The sequence below is a fragment of the Homalodisca vitripennis genome, chromosome 2 (assembly GCF_021130785.1).
Source record: "Homalodisca vitripennis isolate AUS2020 chromosome 2, UT_GWSS_2.1, whole genome shotgun sequence".
In the NCBI taxonomy this organism is placed as follows: domain Eukaryota; kingdom Metazoa; phylum Arthropoda; class Insecta; order Hemiptera; family Cicadellidae; genus Homalodisca; species Homalodisca vitripennis.
This window is the reverse complement of record NC_060208.1, coordinates 166,050,424-166,073,295: the sequence shown is the minus strand read 5'-3', so window position 1 is coordinate 166,073,295 and position 22,872 is coordinate 166,050,424. Positions and strand designations below refer to the sequence as shown.

Sequence of the window (22,872 nt, the reverse complement as noted above, 5' to 3'; positions counted from 1 at the left end):
GATTCACATCTAGGTTGTATAAACGCCTGAGTTTTTATACTATTTTTTGCTAAGATCATTACTCCCCCGCCCCCTGATTTTTCCCTCGCAAAACTAGCACAAATCTTGTAATTACTGACATTTACTCTTTCTATGTCGTGCTGCGAAACCTTATGCTCGCTTAAAGCTACAAAGTCAGGTTTCAACTCTTCCAAGGTCAAACTTAGCCCATCGATCCTAGACGGTAAATGCTGTATGTTTTGATGAAAAATTGAGATTGTGTTATTTTTAGATTGAAAAACTGTTTTTTTTGGAACTGAAGGAATGGTTTTAGTAGAACTATTGGATTGAACAGTCTTATCTGAACTATTATTTTGGTAAGAACTTGTTGGTAAGATGACCCTAGAAGAGTTATTTACATTGTATCTAACGGGTGATTGTGTAGTAAGTTTAAAGGGGTGCCTGGAGAAGCTGACAAGGATTCATTCGATTTGTTCAGGTCAGTCCTTAGTTGGATGTTAACTGGTCGATGAATGTCACTTAAGTTCTAGCCGCTGAAAGAGGTAGTCTCACTGTCACTCGTGTTTAAGTCGTATTTAAAAGATCCGTTGCTGCTCTGCTCCTGCTCCTGTACCATGGGAGATGATGTAGTGGCGAGTTCTTGTCCTTCCTGTGGCTCTGGCAGAGTGTCTGTTTGCCTCAAACGGATAACCGAGTTAAAAATGACAGCCGTTCAAAAATGGCTAGAGTTTGGGTCCAAAAAGTTAAATATTTAACCTTAAATAACCTTATAATAACCTGGAATAAAAATTAAGGTCGGTTAAATATTTTTCCAAATATTTAAAATAGAGCTACAAAACCTTACACAAAGTTACTGGACATAAAAATCTATTTTTATCACATATTCAGTGATCCGCTACATCCTCAGGGGAGCGGCCCGTTAGGAGTCGGAAGAAAATCTTAAATGTAAGCATAGGTCGATATGCATATCAAATAAAAGGTCTTTATTAGTAGAGTACAGAGCCGCAAACCCGACCTCAAATTCAAATTCAGATTCAAAATATTCTTTATTCATTTGTATACACATGTAGTACAGAATAGTGTCAAATTATTATGTAAATATTATAAATACTTATATTATTGTGCCAATGAAAATATTGATATAAAAGTACGCCAATCACCCTTGATAACTAACTTAAACCTAATCAAGATTAACTAACATACACTTTTTCAGTAGATATTTTATAAATTTGTTGACCCAAATACTAACTATTTCTATGATTATAAAACTATATTAATAATTGTTGTTGTAGAATAATAAGTTTCATTATTTGCAATGATTTAGTCATTAGAAGATTACTACTTACAGAGAGCTTTTTCACAACAGATGCTCGAAGTGGCCGCGTTCTGTTGTTTGACAGTGAGCTAATCGGTGATAAAAGGCCTCCACAGCGTGTTGTAGTCCTGTTTCCTCACGTTCCAAACAACCACTTTCTTCTAAGATCCTGTTCTTCAATTCTTCCAAATCCCGTGGTTTTCTTTTATACACCCTGTCTTTAAGATAACCCCAGAAAAAGAAATCCAAAGGAGTTAATTCGGGGGAACGAGCGGGACCATTCAATATCACCTCTCCTTCCGATCCATCTTTGAGGGAACATATCATTTAAGTAATCCCTTACAATATTCCTGTAGTGCGCGGGTGCTCCGTCTTGTTGAAACCAGATTTGAGCCAAAAGTTTTCACCAACAATATTTCGAAGAGCTGGTATTATACGGTTTCTGAGCATGTCAAGGTAGAACGTCTAAAGTTCCGTTGATAAAAAACGGCCCCACAATTCTTCCACGTAATATGCCGGCGCAGACATTCAACTTTTGTGGGTGTTGCGTGTGACCTTCTATCATCCAGTGCTTATTACTATCAGTCCAGTAACGGCAGTTGTGTTTGTTTACATTGCCATTTAACATGAATGTAGCCTCGTCTGAAAATACAATGTCATTTAGAAGGATTTGATTTGTATCTAACTTGGTCATCATAATTTCACAAAACTCAAGACTCCTGTCAAAATCGTCTTCGTTTAGTTCTTGATGCAATGTCAATTTGTATGGCTTGAAACCATTTTTATACAAAATGTTTTGAATAGAGCTTTTGGACATATCATGATTGCCTGCAGCCGATCTGAGCATTTCATGAGGATTCTCAATGAATGACTGAAGAACTTCCACACTCGAATCCTGATTGGTTGCACTTGGTGGACGACCACTTCTAGGAAGATCAGAGACAGTTCCATGAGTTACAAAACGGTCTATTGTTCTCGTAACTGTTGATTTTGATATTGGGTTTCGGTTTGGGAATGAGTCATTGAATAGGTGTTGAACTTCACTGTGAGACCGTGTTAAATCCCCCCAACCACGCATCATTAATATGGTAACTCTCTCACGTTCACTAAGTGCCATAACAAAGACAAGATAAAACTAGGTTGAAACAAATTAAGAGTAAAAAACTGTTATGGTCTGTCTTTACTAACGAGTAGAATGCCACTAATAACGTCTAACTATAGCAAGAATGGTTACTGCCTGCGGGAATACCCCTCAGAAATAATGAAACTTATTATTCTACAACAACAATTAATTATTAAACATAGTGTAGTTATTTAACAGCTGTTCTAGACTAGAATAATATTAGCAAGAACAGTGCTGCCACCAGCTACAAATTTCAAGTCTAACTCATTATTGGTAAAAAATGGACATGAGGTGTTTCTCAAATGACTGATTCAATTGTAAACAGTTTTGGGTTAGTAAAATTAAAATCAAAAAGCTCATCAGTGTATTTTTTATACTAAACTAAGTTGCAAACTCTAGCCATCTTTGAACAGCTGTCATTTTTGACTCGGTTATCCGTTATCAAGAGATTCAATGTCTTCGATGATCTTGGCATCACCATGAATACTTTTGAGTTTTGTCCTCACATTAATGAAATCTGTGTCAGGGCCTTCAAATTACTGGAAATAAAAGCACTACAAGCTATGGTCTGCTCCAGTGCAGCAACAATATTGTACAAGCCACTTGTCCGTCAGCTACTTGAATACGCCAGCATAGTATGATCTTCCTACCAAGTTCCATTGGTAGACTTGAGATCATCCAAAAGACGTTTTCTATGATTCCTTAGTGATAGGCTTCATTAATGATAGGCCAAATCCCATGGTTTGACTTGAACCAAAATATTTAAACTTACTTACTTGCATTAAATTACCAATAACTGCTTCCAATAGACATATAAAATAACATAATGTAATAACAGTTTTGAAAACAAAAGAGAAACAAATTTAAAAGTATGATCATTTTCTGCTATCTATTCCTCAAAGAGATTCATATCATTAACTACATTATAGCAGTAGAGGAAATGAGGGAAAACAAGTGACTAAAGATGTGGGAAACGAGTTCACACATTGATTGAAACTTAGATAACAGATTGAAATTATAGAGGTCTGATCATGACTGCTCATAGGCATTACTGATGAAAATGGGGGATTCAGAGAGCATGGATCCCATGTGCGCTGGTTCTAAACCATTTTTCCTTTATCTTGTTTTTGTTTGTCTTATAGAAATTTTCAAAATAAATTTTAAAATAACTTTTTTAAAGAACTAGAGACTAGAAATTTAAACATACCTATTTCTTTATACCATTTATTCCGTAGCTGTGGTATGACATTTTACCTTGTGCTTGATTTTTACAGAATAAATGATGATGGAGGAACGTCTATTGGAAGATGTTTTATCCGTCCACCTCCGTAGAGAATTAGTTAACAGTCTGAATACAAATGACAAGTGGAATCGTATCATTGATGGACTGAGAACATACAGGTAACTTAAGAGTTTAGTATAATATCATCATTTATTGTTCTATATATTCATCATATAATTTAATTTCCGTACTCAAACCACACCAATGTTGGTATATAATGAAATTAAGTTGTCCAATGTTAATTTTATATGCATACTAGCACCTGCGGATTCGCTCGTAATTTCATTTTGAAAAATAGAAACACCATGAGCATATTTTATGTAAATGGCATTCCAAACACTCCTAAGATAAGTGATAGTCTTTGTTTAAAGTTTGTTTTTGACGATAGATGATTGTGAAGGAAACAGGATTTTTCTGAACATTTCCCATTGTTCAGTGATACAAAAAATCAGTAACATCACATTTTGAGATCTGCAATCTGATCTCTTCTTCAGGTAAATAACTAACCTAACACATAATTACAAACTAGGTTAAAATAAACAAACCATACCAGAGCATTGTGACATGCGTAAGTCAGGAATCACAACCACCATGTTGTGTGTCAACTTCACCAAGTCTTAAACATGCACTTAACACAAAACTAAACACAACGCTAACTATTAAAATTAAACTACAAAACACAGGTCACAATAGGTGCATTCGTCGACCAACCACCTACGACTGACCAGAGGCCAATAGCAAATTGCAATCGTCACGGCAGAAACAAGATGGTGGCAAAAAAGGAATAGAACAGTAGTGGGTCCTTTTTTTTATTATTGGTTATTATTTTATTATCTAAGGGCTAGATAAAATTCTTAGAACCATACTGTGACTTAAAAAGACTTGGTTTATTACAAATATCTAATCTGTTTGATACTTTTGGTTTTCTTTTTAGTTCTTTCAGAATTGGCAACCAAAGTGGCCTAATCTTGACTGATGGTTGACTGATTGGTTGGTCTGCTAATTTAATGTATGTTGCCTCTATTAATTTCCTTTTAAAGAAATGAGGCGCCTGATATATCATTTTGGATTCATCCCAATTTATATGATGGTCTTCGGACCAACAATGGTGTGCAATTTTTGACTTTTCTGTTGGACACTTTCTTATGTTTTCTTTGTGATTTTTTATCCTTATGTTTATACTGTATCCAACTACATTTTATACTGTAAACACAGTTTTTGTAATCTTTTGTGCCATTTTTTGGTTTTGTTTTTCTGAGGCTTTGTCTAAGAGTATTGTGTGTTTTAAACACGGTTCTAATGTTGTACTTTCGACCTACTCTTCTAATTTTCTCCAATAATCCCTCCTAATAATAGTGATAAATTTGTGTTTATGTCAATCCCTTACGAGCTGGGATTATCGGTGATTATCGTGGTGTCATTACCATGATACCGGATGATGATGGACAGTTATTGAGCTATTAAATGTAAAACATTCATCTCAGACAGATAATTTAATTAGCAGAAAATTTAAAACAATTTTAAAAAGATTTTATCAGAGGAAATTTGGTGAGAAGTATGTAATTCTGATTCAGGAGAAAATATAATGTTTTTAATAGAATATTCAAATATTACTTTGATTCCTCCTTTCCTTATAGAAGCTTTAAAGTAAGAAATAAAAACATAGGGTAAATAAGCAACCTAAATCTTAAAAACAACAACTAATACATTTTAATAAATTTGCAAGAGCAAAAAATAACTGGAAATTATTAAAATACACCAGAGCATAAAAATAAATTTTTTGATGAAAAAATTAAAAGGTCTTGTAATCTTTGCTAAAACTACTTGGAAAATAATAAAATTAGAAACTGGAAATAAGACAACTAAAGCTTGACAAAAATTAACATTATTAGAAAATAATTCAATTTTAAACGATCCCAGTTTATTCAGTAATATTTTTAACAATTACTTTGTGAATGTGGCTAAAAAGGTGATATAGATGTTAATTTGGTCTAAATAATCCATCAAGCCCCAATGTCAACTGTTTCGTGTTGGAGAATAACTGTAGTTATAGGTAATACAATTTTTCATTTTTTTCCAACCACCATGAAGGAATTCAAAGAGGTAGTTGAATCCTTTGATTACAAAAACTCTTGTGGTTTGATGAAATACCATTTACTATAATTAAACATGCCAAATCGCAATTATGGCCAATACTGGTTCATTTAATTAACCTCTCGTGAATGGTAAATTTCTTGAAATACTTTAAATTTCAAAAGTTATCCCAATGCATAAAAAATTATCCTTAAGTCAAACGTCCCTTTGATTCCAGGACATGAAAAATATATGACAAGGTTGCTTACAACAGACTATCATCATGTTTAGAAACTAATAATATAAGACTCTGTACTGTATAACACGGATTTAGGAAAAGTAAATCGACTATCATTGCCTCTGTAAACTGTATCGAATCTATCATTAAATCAATTGACACTAATGCAAAACAATCATTGGAATATTCTTGGACTTATCAAATGCATTTGACAATGTTAATCATCAGATATTACTATCAATATTAAGTTTGTTGGGGACTAAAATAAATTAATTGGATTCATTTGTTATACTTGTGACAACAATATGTGGAAATATTACAAATAAACAATTCAAATCGTCTCATAAAATGTAAATCTAAATTACAAAATGTTGAAGTAGGAGTGTCTGAAGTGTCAAATCTTGGACCTCTTCTCTTCCTGTGTTACCTAAAATATATAGATCAGGGAAAATATTTGATGAAGTCGGAAAATATGCAGATGCTATAGCCTGTACAGTCTAAATATTTTTTTCAAAGATAGAAACCTAATTTTAATAAAAAAACTAAATATATAGAATTAACTCAGGGTTATTTTCAATTAGAAGGATAAAACCACTGTCTAGATTCAGATTCAGATCTTTATTGTCATTAGGCAACAATGGTGCAATAGACATGGTCAAATTTTTACAATTATTGTCAATTATTACAACTTAAAAAATCTTTCACACTCTTACAACAACTCTCTATCTTATAACATGGACTCATAAAAAACTGTCAACAAGCAGATATACAGTACAACAATTATTTAACAAAGATAAATTAACAACATCAACATAACAAGATTAAAACAAAAGATCAACAAATACACACAAATAACAAGGTAATAAATAGAATAATAAATACTTACTTACTACTTACTTACTGCCGGGGCGTAACAAATCTCAGTCGATTCTTTGCCTCGTCTATGAGCCTCTTCCACGCCACCCTGTCTTCCGCCAGATCCACAGACCCTCCACACCGGGTCACATCTTCGACCACTTGATCGCACCATCTTATCTTTGGCCTACCCAAAGGGCGCCTTCCTGTCGGTACCGCCCCACGCCTGGTAGACCTCTTTTTAAAACCTTGTGCCCTCCTGTCTCCGATGTACATGTCCTAGCCAGCTAATTTCTCTTTGCCTTCACCAAAGCCACAATATCAGGATCTTGGTATACATCGCGTAATTCTCTATTTTTTCTTATTTCGCCACACCCCCTTCATCACATATTGGTCCAAATATTTTTCGGAGAACTTTATTCTCAAAAACAATCAACCGCCCCTCATTTTTTCTTTCGTTAATGTCCATGTTTCACTTCCATACATTAGGACTGGTTGAATGATTGTTTTATAAATTCTTATTTTGGAGCATTGTGACAACAATCTTGACGTAAAGAGTCTTGTACACGCCCCAAGACACCTATTTGCATTAGCTAATTTTGCTTTGTATCTCTATATCCTCCACGTTTTTGCTGTTTATTGTTACACCCAAATATTTAAAAACTTTCTACACAGTCAATCGAGTAGTTTGTCAATGCTTAAGTTTGTTTCTCACATTTCCAGCATGTCTTCCAAAATGAATAATTTTAGTTTTTATCTTCATTTAGCTCTAAGCCTACTGTTTGACATTCTTTAATAAAACTTTTTGTTAGTGTGGAGAGGTCATCCAAACTTTCTGACAAGATCACTACATCATCCGCAAATGCCATTATGTTCAGGTCCACTCCTAATTTAACCCCTCTTTGTAGTCTTTTAACTTTTGTAATGCCTCTTCCACAGCCAGTTGAAGAGAGTGGGAGAAATCCCATCTCCCTGTCTTACTCCAGTGTTGATAAGGAAGTTTTCCGACATTTCTCCATCTATTCTTATTTTGGCCTTTGAGTCACTTATACACATTTTTGACAGTCTTAATCAGTTTTTGCGGGATTCCATGTTTTTCCATCTTCTTGAATAGAGCATTCCTATCTATGCTGTCATAAGCTTTCTTGAAGTCTATAAAAAATTCCATAGAAGCCTTTGTTGAACTCATAATATTTTGAAATTGCCTGTTTAAGTAGGAAAATTTGATCTATTGTGGACCTGCCTTTCATAAATCCTGATTGCTGTTCATCAATTATTGCTTCAGTATAAGGACTTAATCTTGATAGTAATATTTTTTGAAAATATCTTGTAGACGGTGTGTTCAAAAGAGATATTCCTCTATAATTAGAACATAATTGTTTATCCCCCTTTTTTGTGCAGAGGAATTACCACTGCTTCTCTCCATACCTCCGTATAATTTCCTCTTCCCATACTTTTGTAATAAGTTTATGTATTTCTTTTATCAGGAATTTTCCTCCACTTTTAATAATCTCACTTGTAATTCCGTCTTCACCAGGAGCCTTATTGCATTTAAGCTTCGCTACCAACCCCCCGCGTCTTCTACTTCTTTGCGTAGAGGGTGGCATCACCTCCGGTTGTACATGTTGGTAAATTTAATTCATCGTCAACGCTTCTGTTTGTACAGTGGTCACAATTCAGGAGTTCTTCAAAGTAGTCTTTCCACACTTTAACCCCTGATTCTTTTTCCATCACTAACTGTCCATTTTTGTCTTTTATGCCATAGCTTTTTGCTGAGACGCCTTGTTTGAAAAAACGGATTGTTCTGTAAAAATCTCTTGCGTTATTTGCTGTTCTGTCATTCTCAGCCCTTGGTAAGTTTTTCCGTTTAGGAAGTCTCTTTTCGCTCGTCTAAGTACCAACTCTGGTATTTCTGTTAGCTTCACAGTATTCTGTCCTAAGTCGTCTCTGTCATTCTGTCATAGAATAATAAATACTTAATATTAATTAAAAATCAACAAATAAACACAAATAACAAAATAATAAATAGAATAATAAATACTTAATATTAATTAAAATCTTAAGTCACTAATATCACAGACCAGGTACTCATCAATGCTGTAAAAACACTTTTCTTTTAGCCATTTGCTTATAATAATTTTAAACCTATTAATACTAACTTCCCATGCACTTTCAGGTAACTTATTAAATAATTTAATTTTCATGTATATATGGCTCATTTTTGTTTTCTGTAGCCTTATAGAGAATTGGTCAAGCATATGTCTCTGCCTTGTTCTATAATTATGTACATCTTGACGGTTTTGATAATTACTTAAATTTTCTTTAACATTCAGTACACAGTTATAAATATACATACATGGTAAGGTCATAATTTTAAGTTCTTTAAAAAATGGTAAGCACGAATTCCTATCACTTACATTTGTTATAACTCTTACAGTTTTCTTTTGCCATATAAAAGCTCTTTGTGATTCATTACTGCCTCCCCAAAGTGTTATTCCATAGTTTAAGTTACTATGAAAGAATGCATAGTAAGCTCTTATGAGACTCTCTAAACTTACACAATTTCTCAATTTACGGAGCAAAAAAACCACTCTTGATAATTTTGTGCAAAGCTGGTTGACATGACTTGACCAGCTAAGGGTACTATCCAAATATAGCCCAAGCAAATTTACCGGCCTAAAATTACGATATATGTCACTATTTAGAGAGAATACAATTTGTTCAGTTTTGTTCTTGTTTACTGATAAATAGTTTGCCTGAAACCACTCAAGTGCTATCCTCATAGAGTGTTCTTGCTCCGTTATGAGGTTTTTAAGATTATGTTGTTTATTAATGAATGTTGTGTCGTCAGCATATAAAACAGAAAAACATGGCATACTATAAGCAAAATCATTAATTGCAACTATAAATAAAAAAAGCCCAAGTACAGAACCTTGAGGGACCCCAATGTTTACATTTTTTAATTCAGATTTATCATTACCTTGAACAACCATTTGTTTCCTATCACTAAGGTATGACTTAAACAACTCTAATTCCTTATTTCTTATTCCGTACACATGTAACTTCTTTATTAACAGTTCATGAGAAAGACAATCAAAAGCCTTTGACAAATCAATTAGTGTGGCACATGTAATACTTTTTTCTTCAAAATTAAACAATATATTTTCAACAACTTTTTCTACAGCCTTGATTGTATTTAGTCCTGGCAAGAAACCAAATTGCTCTTTACAAAGGAGTTTGTTATGGTGGAAAAAAATGTATAATTGCTCTTTGATACAGTACTAAAATATCTTACTAAATATAGGTACAAGAGATATTGGCCTATAATTTTCTGGAGATTTTTTATCACCTTTTTTAAAGATAGGTATTGTTTTTGTAACTTTAAGAGCTAATGGAAATACACCTTGTTCCAACATTAAATTATAAAGGTATAGTTAAAGGCTCTACTATTATGTGTATAATATTCTGAACAAGAGTATTAGAAAAACCATGTAAGTCTTGACTATTTGAGGAGCTGAGTTTGTTGACACAATATAAAACATCCTTTACAAGAATATATTTCCATTTAAAATGAGGTATTACACTTCCATGTCCTATAACATAATCGTTAACCATTTCAATAGCGTGACTGTAATTTAAAGAGGTTATATCTGTATTACTAATTTGGGAGGCAACTTTAATAAAATAATTATTGAAATCATTAGATGGAATTTGCACGTCATGCATTTTTACTTCATTATTACTCTCAGATCTTATTACCCTCCATGCTGCCTTACATTTATTTTGTAATGACTCATTTCATACGCCCATCTCACATTCATTTCAATACTTAGGCCTAATTTAATTTAGAAATTTATTAGTAATAATAATTAAGGAATAATTATTTATAAATTGTCTCAAATTTAACTACAAACAATAATAAATACAAAATCAAAATTAATCAAAATTCACCTTATTACATATAAAATTCAAAGGTTATAAAGTGAACTAAGTGATACAGTGTGCAGGGATGATTGTTGAAGAGTGAAGAGAACAGAGATTTGAAAGGTGGAGAGGAGAGAGGGATCTGGAAGAAGTGAAGCAAGATTATTATTATAAAGAAACTGGTTACATTTATTCAGCAGTATTTGAAAGGTTACTTTATTAAATTCTTATTATCACTGAAGTACAAAGAAGCAGAAGACAGACATTGGGTGAGAAAATTCCTTTTAAGTTTAATAGTGATTCATTGGAAGAACATAAAACCCAGGAACATTCGATTTGGCTAATAATTCAAAATTAATCTAATTAAAATTTAACAACAATTATTTTTCAAAATTACAATATCTTCTATTAAAAAAAAACCCAATATTTATATTTCATTAAGCCAGCACAACCACCCTGCCCTAAAATTTAAGAACTGTATTTAAAAATTTACCATTATTGTATCCTCCATCTTGTTTCAAAATTCAAACTTGTATGTCAATTAATTTATCATCATTAAAGTTCACATTTATATCATACTGAGTTATTTGTTATTTCTAACTATAATCATCAGAATACAAATTAAGTTTAACCATTTATTTAAAGTGTATAATAGTAGTAGGATATTACAATTTGTTGAACTATTAATATAGTGTTCATTTGCTGATATCTTAGCTTGTTTTATTTGTTTTTTGTACTCATGTTTAGCTGAGTCATATGCTCTCTTATGATCCCTTTCATTGACAGTACCTTTACCACTCTTAAAAACATCATAAAAGTACATAGTATAGTCCCTATTTTTTTTAAATTCTGGTGTAAACTGCTTAACTAATGGTTTGCCTTTAACTGAGTTAGAATTAAAATTTTTTACAACGCAGCATTCTTCATAAGAAGTTGTCAACAGTTTAATAAAATAAGCAAAAGCATCGTCAACATTATCATACCTGGCCAAAATTTGCCAATTTATCTCCAGCAGCTTTTCTTTATATTTCTCTAAAGCAGTAGAATTCAAAACTTTAACCTTGTGTACTGTATTTAGAGCTTTAATTTGATACAAAGATGTACTATCATAAAATAGAGCAAAAACACCATCATGATCGGCCAAGTCAGGTTGTAGTACATGATATTTTACACTATTTTTTGGCTTGTCCGTTATAATATTGTCCAGGCAAGCATTGTAACGTGTACACTGTGTATTAAGACAATATAAATTATAAGATCTTAACAAGTTAAGGAATGATACAGTTTGAAGATTTTATTTTATTATGTCAATGTTAAAGTCTCCTGTTAGAATTAAGTTATTTTTATATTTATCAAATAAAAATTTAAGAAACTTTCCAAGTAAAAAAAGAAAAAGATGAATATTTGAATCAGGAGTGCGATAAATAGTTGCAACAACCGTATTTACTGAAGATATAAATATAGTTGAGACTTCAAAAACATTATTGGAACAAAAAGTATCTACATTAATAACTTTAAAATCTATACCTTGTTTAGCAAAAATACTGCATCCTCCTCGAATATAAGGAAGTTGCCTACAAAAACAGCTGGCTAAATTATAACCCTTTGGTACATACAAAGAGGTTTCATCTCCATTTAACCAGTGTTCATTTAGTGTTAAAATGTCACAACTTAATTTATCGAGCCATAGTTCTAACATTCCTAACTTATTCCTAATTTACTGAATGTTTTGGTGGTATACACTAAATGCTAGCCCAGTCACATCGGAGACTGAAGTGCTTCTTGATTTTCGTTTCCCGAACAGGTTGCTCCAACATTATTTTGAAGCTGAGGTTCCGGTGTTGATGTAAAAGATCTGGTTTCCTTCAATGCATAATTTATTCTCTCTGCTAACCATTGTTTTCCTTTAAAATTTAAATGTAAGCCATGATGAGTATGTAGATGTCTGGCTGATTTACTTGCTTCCACTAGAGTAGCATTAACATACTTATCACTAAGTTCTTTCAGAAGTTTATTATTCTTTTTAATTTCTTCATTGACACAAGACCACTCTTCTAGATCATACCTAAGAGGCAAGTCAACCAAGACTATTTTGGCATCATTAGTTTTGTCGAGAGTCTCTTTAATGCATTCAACTGCAGCATGAGCCTCATTTACAGCAACATCGTTGGTTCCTGATATTATCACAAGCACATGTCCTGGGTTAACTTTTCTCCTTCTATATTATGATAGACTAATACTTGTCTAGTTAGTCCACCTGGTTTTACAAAGCCTACTGCCTCATACTCATCTTGACAGTTGTTTATGTTCCATGTCAAACCTTTCCCATGACTGTCTGCACACAGAAGAATTTTTTTCTTCTTGTTTACCGATTTAGCTACATCATGTTGTTTTTCCAAGGTTTCATCTTCCTCTTCCGATAGTACACCATAACGATTTTCTAGTAAAACATTTTGTTCAATATTATTATAATTTTTGCGAGAACGTGACGTATTTTTCTTATTTACACCTTTGAGTACAACTGTTGAGAACGGCTCATTTTTCTTTGTTGTGACAGTGTTTGACAGCCACCTCAGCATAGGTTGATACATTCAAACTGTGAGAAATGTTCAGGAAAGGCGGCAGACTATGTCTTTTTTCCAGTGTTGTAGTTTTCATGTTTACCCTTTTAATTTCTTCCATTTGTCTTCTTAACTTAATAACCTCTTCTTCTCTGGTTAGCACCATTTCTTCAAGTTGAGAGTTTTTATTTTTTTGTCTTATAAATTCTTCATTAGCCTGAGCTAAATCTTCACTCAAGGTTTTTATAATTTAATTAAGATTTACAACTTCCTTTGTCAATTCTTTATTTAATTCAATAGTTTCCAATGTGGTATTCCTATATTCATCATCAATGTACTCAACTGTATTGTTAGTTTCGTTGAATATACTTTTGTTAACCAAATGTGATGACTTGTTGATATCTTTAGTCATACATGTATTACAATACCAGTAAATGTCTTCTTTTTCAATTCTAGTATAGAAATTCTCAAACATATTTTTTCCATGTTCACTTACAGGCCTCAGTATGTGGTCGCTGTATTACATATGGTCTCTCCATTTATGGAGCAAAAAAAGAAAACGGGAGAATTTCTTTAGTTCAAAAGAAAGTGTTGAGGGTGGTATTAAATTTAAATTATTTAGAATCTGGCAAAAGATACTTTGGAGAGCTAACAATTTTTACTGTCTCATGGTTTATGAGACTATAATATTTGTAAGAAGTAATCAAGAAAACTTAATTTAAAAAACAATAGTTAATACCCGTAAGAACAATTAAATAATTGTAAACAATATCAGGTTTAATTTGTACTGAAAAAAGACTAGGTATGCTGGCAACAAGTATTTAAATTACATTCCTTTACAAATTTAGAATGAGAGTAATAAAACAAAATTAGTATAAGGCTTTAGGAAAATTTAATAAACTTATCTCTGTAGTCGATTGAGGAATTTTACCAAGCTCAAAACACTATTTAAATATTTTTGCTAAGAAAGGATTTTCTATGAATTAAAAATTTGATTGATATGGTATGTTAGTTTTGTAACATTGTATACACAATTTATTGTATGTATGTACAATTTATGAATAAAGAATGTTTGACTTTGACTTTTAACTATCACTATTATTTATTTATTATTTTATTATTTAATTATCGCTATAAGTAAAAGAAAATATGCTGTGGAATTAGTATTGGAAAATCTGTACACAGAAAAATTCTTCTATTGATAAACAAAATGTCACTTTGTTATGATAAAAACCTATCTTCAAACCTTGCAGACCATGTGTTTCTTAGATGTAATTTTAAATTGGTGATAGGCTTTAAATGTTGTAAGCATCAGTGAAAGGAAGTAAAAACTTATATTGATGTATCATTCCTTTTTAAAATCAATTATGTAATTATCTGTCTTAATATATTATTAACAAATGTTAACTGCATGTCTATATGAAACAGTATTGTTGCTACAAATAATTATGGCATATTTTTCTAAATGTAGAATGTCATCTTATACCCCATAGATAAATAAATAAATTTGAAAGGAATATCAAAACCTGTTAACACGAAGAAAATATATAAATATTGTATTTTAAAATTAATACTTATAAAGTTTTGAAGAATTAAAATAGTTTTGTTTTCCTGAAAGAAAAAAAGAATCAAAATTAGAATAAGAGCAAACTAAAGAATGAAACAATGTGAACATCACTATATAATAATATGGAATAACACTAAGTTGGTGCCCTCTTTTAACCTTTGGGAATTAAAGTGGAGAAACATTCAACAACCTTGAAATTTTTCATAATCATACCAATTTGTTTAATAATTTTTGTACATAAGTCTCAAAAGGCAAATCTGATAGTCCGAAATCGTATGAGATTTAAAATGGTATTTATGTTAATCCTGAGAAGTGGTGATAAAAATAGTGGTCACAATGTGGTTCCAAATAGTGGTTATTGGTTAAATTATGAGTGATTATGAATATGTGAAAATAAAAGAAGTAAACATTTTTTCCAGGTTGTAAACCTACCAACATTGTGTTACCTTGGTTCAAAAGGTTTTATCTATTATATTATTTGTTTTGTTTCAGAATTCCAGTGTTTTTAAACGTAGACAGAATGAATGATATGATGGCCAGAGGAATGAATCCTGCAAACTGGGTGCTGGAGGAGTTGTTTGATCGAATGTGTTCCTTTGATGAGTTCTGTGTCATGTTGAGAGAATTTGATTTGTTGGAAGAGTTGACTTTGTTAACACCTGCTGGTAAGTCATGTTACCATTCCAAGTGTTTTTCAATGATTCCTATGTAAAACTGTTAGTAAGAATTGAAGTTGAGTTTGAGTCCAGATTAGCTGTTATTACAAACTGGAAACAAAGAAAGAATATACTGTATAGCATGATCATATCACCTATCACCAATTTAACTCATTATGCTGGCCTAGATCAATATTTATATATCATAATTTATTCTCATATATAGTAATTTTTATTATTTGTTGTATTTATTGATTGTTAATTTTATTAATTGTTATGTTTGTTAATTGTTATATTTGTTCATTGTTATATATTGTTAATTGTTATATTTAGATTAAAACACATTGATAAACAACAAATTATCTTACATCAAATTTAAACTGAAGTCGAATGACTACTATTTTATTTATTTATATCGTTGTGCTACAAGTCGTCTGCAAGATGGTGGCAGGTGAAAAGTGTATATGTGGTGGCTCGTGCTCAAAAGCAGTGTTAGATAGGCATAATGCGATAATGTGTTATGGAATCTGTAAAAAATGGTGGCATATTGCTTGTGCAAGTATTTCAAAGGCCTCAATACGACCATTTTAAAAACTTTCAAGTATGCCAGGAATAAAATGGTACTGTGTTTCTTGCCTTCCAAATGCTGTTATCAAAACAAAGTACCGAGTCTGCGTCGGGAACTGATCTGCATCCGTCGAACGAATCTGACTGCTCCGCGATTCTTAACGTTGTAGTGACAGGAATTGGAAGAAATAACCAAAAATAACCTAAGTTTGTCTAAAAAGGTTAAGTGAACTTGAAAATGAAAATAATGTGTTAGGACACAGCTAAATGAAATTATGCGACATTTCCATGCCAACTCAAAAATTGAAACATCCACAAACGGAATCCAAAGAACCGAAATCGTTCTGAGAACGGTTTCAGGGAAAGAGAGTTGTTCCAATACATCGAACAGCGTAATAAATCCAGAAATAGGAATGGAACCTAATCTTAGTGAATATGTAAATGAAATTACCGATGACAAAATTAAAACCCCATCTTATGTAGATATTGTTAAAACCCGAACTTCTAAACGGCTTACAAATAGAATATGCCAAGATGTAAATAACAAAAATGTTGAAGTAAGTCTAGGCTCAAATAGTGACTCGGACACTACTCGGGATCTGAAACCTCTTTGGTTGCAAGTGACGATGTTTCTCCTTCTAAGACAGAAAATATGTTAAATAAAGATTGGCAAGCTGTTGGGCCTAGAAGGAAAAATGTGAGAAATAAAATAGGAAAGCTGGGACAGTGAGGTTAGGAATGGACTTGGCAAGGCTAATCTAGGCCTAAGCAAAAATAGGGTAAGCCCATACCCAGAGTCATCCAAATACAAAAAGAAACACTCTATTATAATCGGTACAGGTGATAGTGTCTCATCAAGCCTTCTCGGTGCTAAGAAGGCTTGGTTTCATTTGGGAAAAGTCGCTATGGGAACGAGTGAAGAGGATGTTCAATGTTTTGTAAGTAAAGCCTTTCGTAATATTAGTTTTAGTGTTGAAAAACTTGAAAAACAAGGGAGTAAACAAGAGCTTCAAGCTAGGAGTAGATTTTTTACATAAAGATAAGGTTATGGATTGTACCCGCTGGCCCAGAAATGTAACACTGAAGCGTTTTTTATTCAGAAACACACAAACTCTCAGTGTAACTTAGTTTCTCATTTGTCTAACATTCAGTCTAGTGATATTATTCTTCCTAGCTTAAACTCCCAAACAAAACTAGACATAGGCCTAAGTTAAAAAAGCCTATGAAAAATTATAGCTCAGACAAGGTAATAGCCTCAATAAATGTTCAATGTTTAAGGACAAAAATGGAGGTTCTATCTTTCTTTATATTGGAACTAGACCAAATATACTGTGCATTTCAGAGCATTGGCTAGTTAAAGATGAAATTGATGTGTACACCCAAATTGAAGATTTAATTTTGGCGGATGCCTATTGTAGACAGGAACATAAAAATGGAGGCACAGCAGTTTATGTTAAAAATAATCTTAGATATAAAAAACTTAACCTTGAACAATTTTGTAAAGAACTAACTTTAGAAATTGCCGCTACTGAGCTCTTGGACTCTTTAATGATCATCATGTCGATTTTACCGCTCTCCTGATGGTGATTTTGATGAGTTTATTCAAACTTCTGGACAAATGTTTTACTTTTCTTTCTCGAAATAAGAAAAAAACTTGTGGTCTGTGGTGACTTTAATGTACACCTGGAAGAAAAATCACGGGAAGAGAACATTTTTTACAAACATGCTCATTAGTCATGGCCTATACATTTCAAACAGACTACCCACAAGAGGCACAGCGTGCCTAGATTCCATGGCTACAATTTTGATTCTTCTTGGGATTATAAGGTGGAAGTCATTGAACCTATGATTGCGGACCATAGTGCAGTTATTATGACAATAAAGTCAAGTTTGGGAAATGGTAAACACAAAGAAGTTTCATGGCATGATAAGTATAGTTTTACAAAGCGCGTCATCAAGGATGAGCAGCTGCCTTTACTAAGGAGGGCTCTAAAAAACGTAAACTGGCCAATTGAATTGGGTGATCACTATTTATCTGAGCACTCCTTTGATAGATTTCTTCAAACCTTTAATTACAATTTTGATATATTTTTTTCCATTAAAACCTTTAAAAAAAAATCCAGAAAACGGAACTAAATGTCATTTTAAAGATAAATCTTGGTATACAGCAGACTTGCGCAGACTTAAAATACTTAGTAGTTCTTCTAAATGATCATTATAAATCAGCAGTCTCACCAAAAGACCGTGATGAGTACTATGCATTATATTGTAAAACAAATAAACAATACAGACTGGAAGTAACAGAAGCTAAGAAGGCCTTCAACGTCCACACCATCAGGTCATCCTCCAACATGTGTAAAGCGGCCTGGGATATTATAAACTCACACAGACCTAAGAAGCCATATGCTTCCTGCTCAGAAAGTCCTGACAACATAAACAATTTCTTCATAGAGGCTGTTGAAGAGATAGTGACAAACCTTCCGGAGATTGGACTTTAACCCTCTGTATATTGCAAATAGGCCTAAGCCTATATTAGACCATTGGTTAGAGGTGCGACCACTAGATATTATAAAAATAGTAAATAGGCTAAAGAACTCTAGAAGCCCGGATATCTATGGTGTTCCTTGCTTTGTTTTGAAAGCGGTGATCCATGAAGTAGCAAACCCTCTATCAGTAGTAATAAACAAGTGTCTTAGTCGAGGTATCTTTCCAGATGCTTTGAAGATTGCACGCACAGTCCCATCTACAAGAAAGGAAATCCTGATGGAACTGGCGAATTACAGGCCAGTTTCAGTTCTGCCAGTGGTGTCTAAGGTCATGGAGTCAATAATGAAAAAACAGTTGGTTGATTTTTTTGAGTCCAACAATCTGCTCAGCAACACCCAACATGGCTTCAGAAGTGGACGTTCTACAACCACTGCCTTATTATCCATAGCATCAAAGATAATGGAAGCTTTCGAGGCTGGCGAATCAATGGCTCTTGCGCTCTGCTGATCTGAGCCGAGCATTCGATTGTGTGCCGCATAAGATTAGCAAGCTAAATTCCTGGGATCGAAGGAACAGTTCACAAAACTATTTTCCAGCTATCTCGAAAATAGACAACAGAGGGTATCGCTTGGTGGGGCTACTTCAGGAAGTAGAGAAGTCATGCATGGAGTGCCACAAGGTTCCATCCTGGGACCTTTGCTCTTCTTAATTCTTGTGAATGATTTAAGACTGGGAGGCAGGGCAGTGCTGTTTGCAGATGACACTACGCTCCTGTCCAGAGGAAAGCTGATACACTCCGTGCTTCAGGAAGCCGAGGACTTGTTAGCAGATGCCAAGAGGTGGTTCACCACAAACAAACTAAAATTAAACGAAGAAAAAACACAACTGATATTCTGTACTCTAAAAAATGGAGATGTCATAGAGGACTGTGATGAGGCCGTTAAATTACTCGGTTTCTGGCTGGACCCGAAGTTAAATTGGAATTGCCACATAGACAAAGTCTGCACAAAACTCTCCAGGGTTATCTTCTTGCTGAGAAAACTGAGAAACGTGGTACCCAGAGCGGTGCCTGGTAACGGGTGTACCACGCACTTTTTTTCACAGCCACCTAGCCTATGGTATTCTGCTCTGGGGCCATGCATCAGCATGCAGGCAGAATACTTGTTCTCCAAAAGAAGGCGCTACGCATCATTACATCTTCAGACCCATCTGGAGCATTGTAGGCCTATTTTTCAAACGCCTCCAGGGTATTAACGGTTCAAGGCCAATATGTAATGAACTCGCTTATATACGTAAAGGAGAATGAATCTCTGTTTGGGAGAAGACAAGATGTCCATGGCTACAACACCGCCATGCAAAAGACCTAAACACCCTAAAATGTAGACTTTCAAAATCGTTGAACAGTTTTCCAATAGCAGCGGTCAAACTATACAACAGCCTACCGGGAAAGCATCAGAAATATGAACACTATTAAGTTCAAGGAAGCCAATATGGTCCGGACTTACAAGTAGGCCTATCTATGCACTCAAGGAACTTGAAGATGACCCACTGTTCTAGTCCTGCCACCATAAACCTTTGTAAATAGTGTATATAGTTTTTAAATACTTGACAAAATTGTTCTGAACAAATTGCAAACAGTTTTTTAAACAAAATTGACACAGTCTATCTGGTTTTATCAGTCAAAGACGAAGACATCAAGTATCAAGTATCAAGTACCATTCAATTGATTTATGTGACAAAGCCTATTGTAACGTATGTTATTTAACGGCAATAAACGAATTGAATTGAATACAAAACATTATTGTAAATCCAAATTAATTGAAAAAATTTAAATTGATAGCTTTAATTCAAATTATTTATAAAATTATGTTATATTCTAAAATAGAAGCAAAATCTGTCGCACAATTATGTAAGTACCCCTTTGACACAAGGTGAAAACATCTTTTTTACAAATTGACATACAACAACTGACTTTAAAAACAGCTGTTGATTTTTCGTGTAATAATTCTGAAATAAGCGCTTGCGTGAGGAAAAAATTGTTAACCAAATTTGTTCCTTCCATTTAATCATAATTTTGAAGTCATGGTGTCAAAATGTTACTGGTTGAGCTCTCTCACAATAAAGTCAGTTAGTTTTTGTATAGATGCAAGTTTATGTAATGGTGCATTATGAAATGTGTATGAACCTTTAGTTAGTCACGAGTTTGCTATTATTGACAATGATCCTCCTAATAATTAAATAAATGTTAAACATAATGCAAATTAATTTAATTTCTTAGCTCAGCCATTAAGATACACTTGACTAGTTATTTTCACCCTAGTTATTTCTTATTGAATAGTGAATTGAATCACTACATATGACACATCCTATATGGCACTAAAGAGATATTCATCTTCAGAATTGTTAATAATATTATATTACACTCAAGACAACATGTAATTATGCAGCACTACATTTACAGACCATTTTCATAATTTTTGCAGCTTGTACATACTTTCCAATACATAATTTGCAAAATACATGTAGCCTACAGTCAAAACGCAATTGTATTAAATGTTTGTAGAAGTTTAATTTTGTTTGTAGAAGTTTAATTTTAATTCTTTATTAAATTGAGTGCCTTTCTGAAAATTATAGAACCCATGGTGATAGAAGTTCAGCCAGGAAATGGGGAAGATGTTCGAATTGAGAATGGTGAGGTGTTACAACTCACGTGCATTGCCTCAGGCCTGCCACGTCCTACTTATCAGTGGTACCGAGATAACAGGCTAATCCCTGGACAGACAAGTTCACTCCTCTCGATACCTTCATTCACGTATGAAATCATTTATTCCACTTACGATTTCTGTCAAAATATTTTTACTATTTCAACAGAAGATGCAAGTAATGCACCGATTTTAACATACAAATATTTATTGCTAGTGAGGAGCTAAGAGGTGTCTACTATTGTGTGGTGAAACAGGAAATACGAGGCCATATTGCTACGCGTAATTCGATTGAGGTGACAGTGGATAGGCTGTCTAAGCGGCCAATTCTACTGAGTAACCTACCTCGAATACGCTCGGTACTGCGCGGCCAGACACTGCTTCTCACCGTGCAGGCCGAGGGTTATCCCGAGCCAAGGTAAGGCAGCGGTGTCATTAAGCATCTAAAAGTACTGCTATTATGAAACAAGATACTGATGTATAAAAAGCACAAAATAAATGAGATTCCTTTAAGAAAAATGAATTAATATTTTACAAGTTTTCCAAAAAAGTGGTGAAAAAATAGATAATAATATTTTGAATGTAAAAGATTAAATTTTAACTCTACTTTACATTCCAGGTATGAGTGGTACCGTAGTCCTCCACGGAGTGAAGACGCTGTAAATGATTGCTTTATGCCAAACATTGTACTCGACAATGAAACTTCCAATGCACTTGAGGTTAGTGCATGTAAATAACTGTAGAGTAAAAAATTAAATGCAAAAATACTTATATCAAGTGTGCAGGATATGAGTAAATATTCTACTATGCTGAAAAATGTTGAGTTTACTAGAAAACTATATTATTTTCTTTTTTCATATATTTATCATGTGTTTATAAAATTTAAATTTTATAAACAGTCTATAAACGTTTTAGTCTGTCCATCTATACAAGGAACAACCAGAGAGTGCAGTTGGCGGCGACCAATAGAATGGACTGGCCTGCGCGACGTTGCCACACAACTGCCACTGCCGCCCGGCACGGCTGGCGCATTGTGGCTGATAAACCGCTGCACTGTCACAACTAACACTCAATTCAATTCGTTTATTGCCGTTAAATAACATATGTTACAATAGGCTTTGTCACATTAGTCAATTAAATGGTAGCACAATGATACAAATAAAATAGCAGACATTTGACTTCAGTGAAAATTTGATGTAAGATAGCTGTTGTTTGTCAATGTGTCTTAAGTCTTAATCTAAATATAACAATTAACAATATATAACAATGAACAAATATAACAATTAACAAACATAACAATTAATAAAATTAACAATCAATAAATACAACAAATAATACAAAATTACAAAATATGAGAATAAATTATGATATATAAATATTACACCTAAAATATTATGTCATCTAATGAAACATTGTAGAATTCGTCTAAACTATAAAAAGCTTTTTTTAAAAACCATTTCTTAAGAACTAATTTAAAACTATTTACAGACAAAGACTTTACATTTAGAGGTAATTTGTTAAA

The 22,872-nt window shown here is 33.2% G+C and overlaps 1 protein-coding gene across 2 annotated transcripts in view; it reads left to right on the top strand.

The window, feature by feature from the left end:
• LOC124355002 (mucosa-associated lymphoid tissue lymphoma translocation protein 1-like) overlaps positions 1-22,872 on the top strand; it is a 71,220-nt gene that overhangs the window by 10,820 nt on the left and 37,528 nt on the right. For both annotated transcript variants that reach the window (XM_046805868.1, XM_046805867.1), the window contains exons 2-6: positions 3,713-3,839; positions 15,431-15,603; positions 21,283-21,460; positions 21,568-21,768; positions 21,970-22,069. In XM_046805868.1, the coding sequence (XP_046661824.1) occupies positions 3,718-3,839; positions 15,431-15,603; positions 21,283-21,460; positions 21,568-21,768; positions 21,970-22,069 (774 nt within the window). In that variant the 5' untranslated portion in view covers positions 3,713-3,717. The remainder of the gene's footprint in view (positions 1-3,712; positions 3,840-15,430; positions 15,604-21,282; positions 21,461-21,567; positions 21,769-21,969; positions 22,070-22,872) is intronic.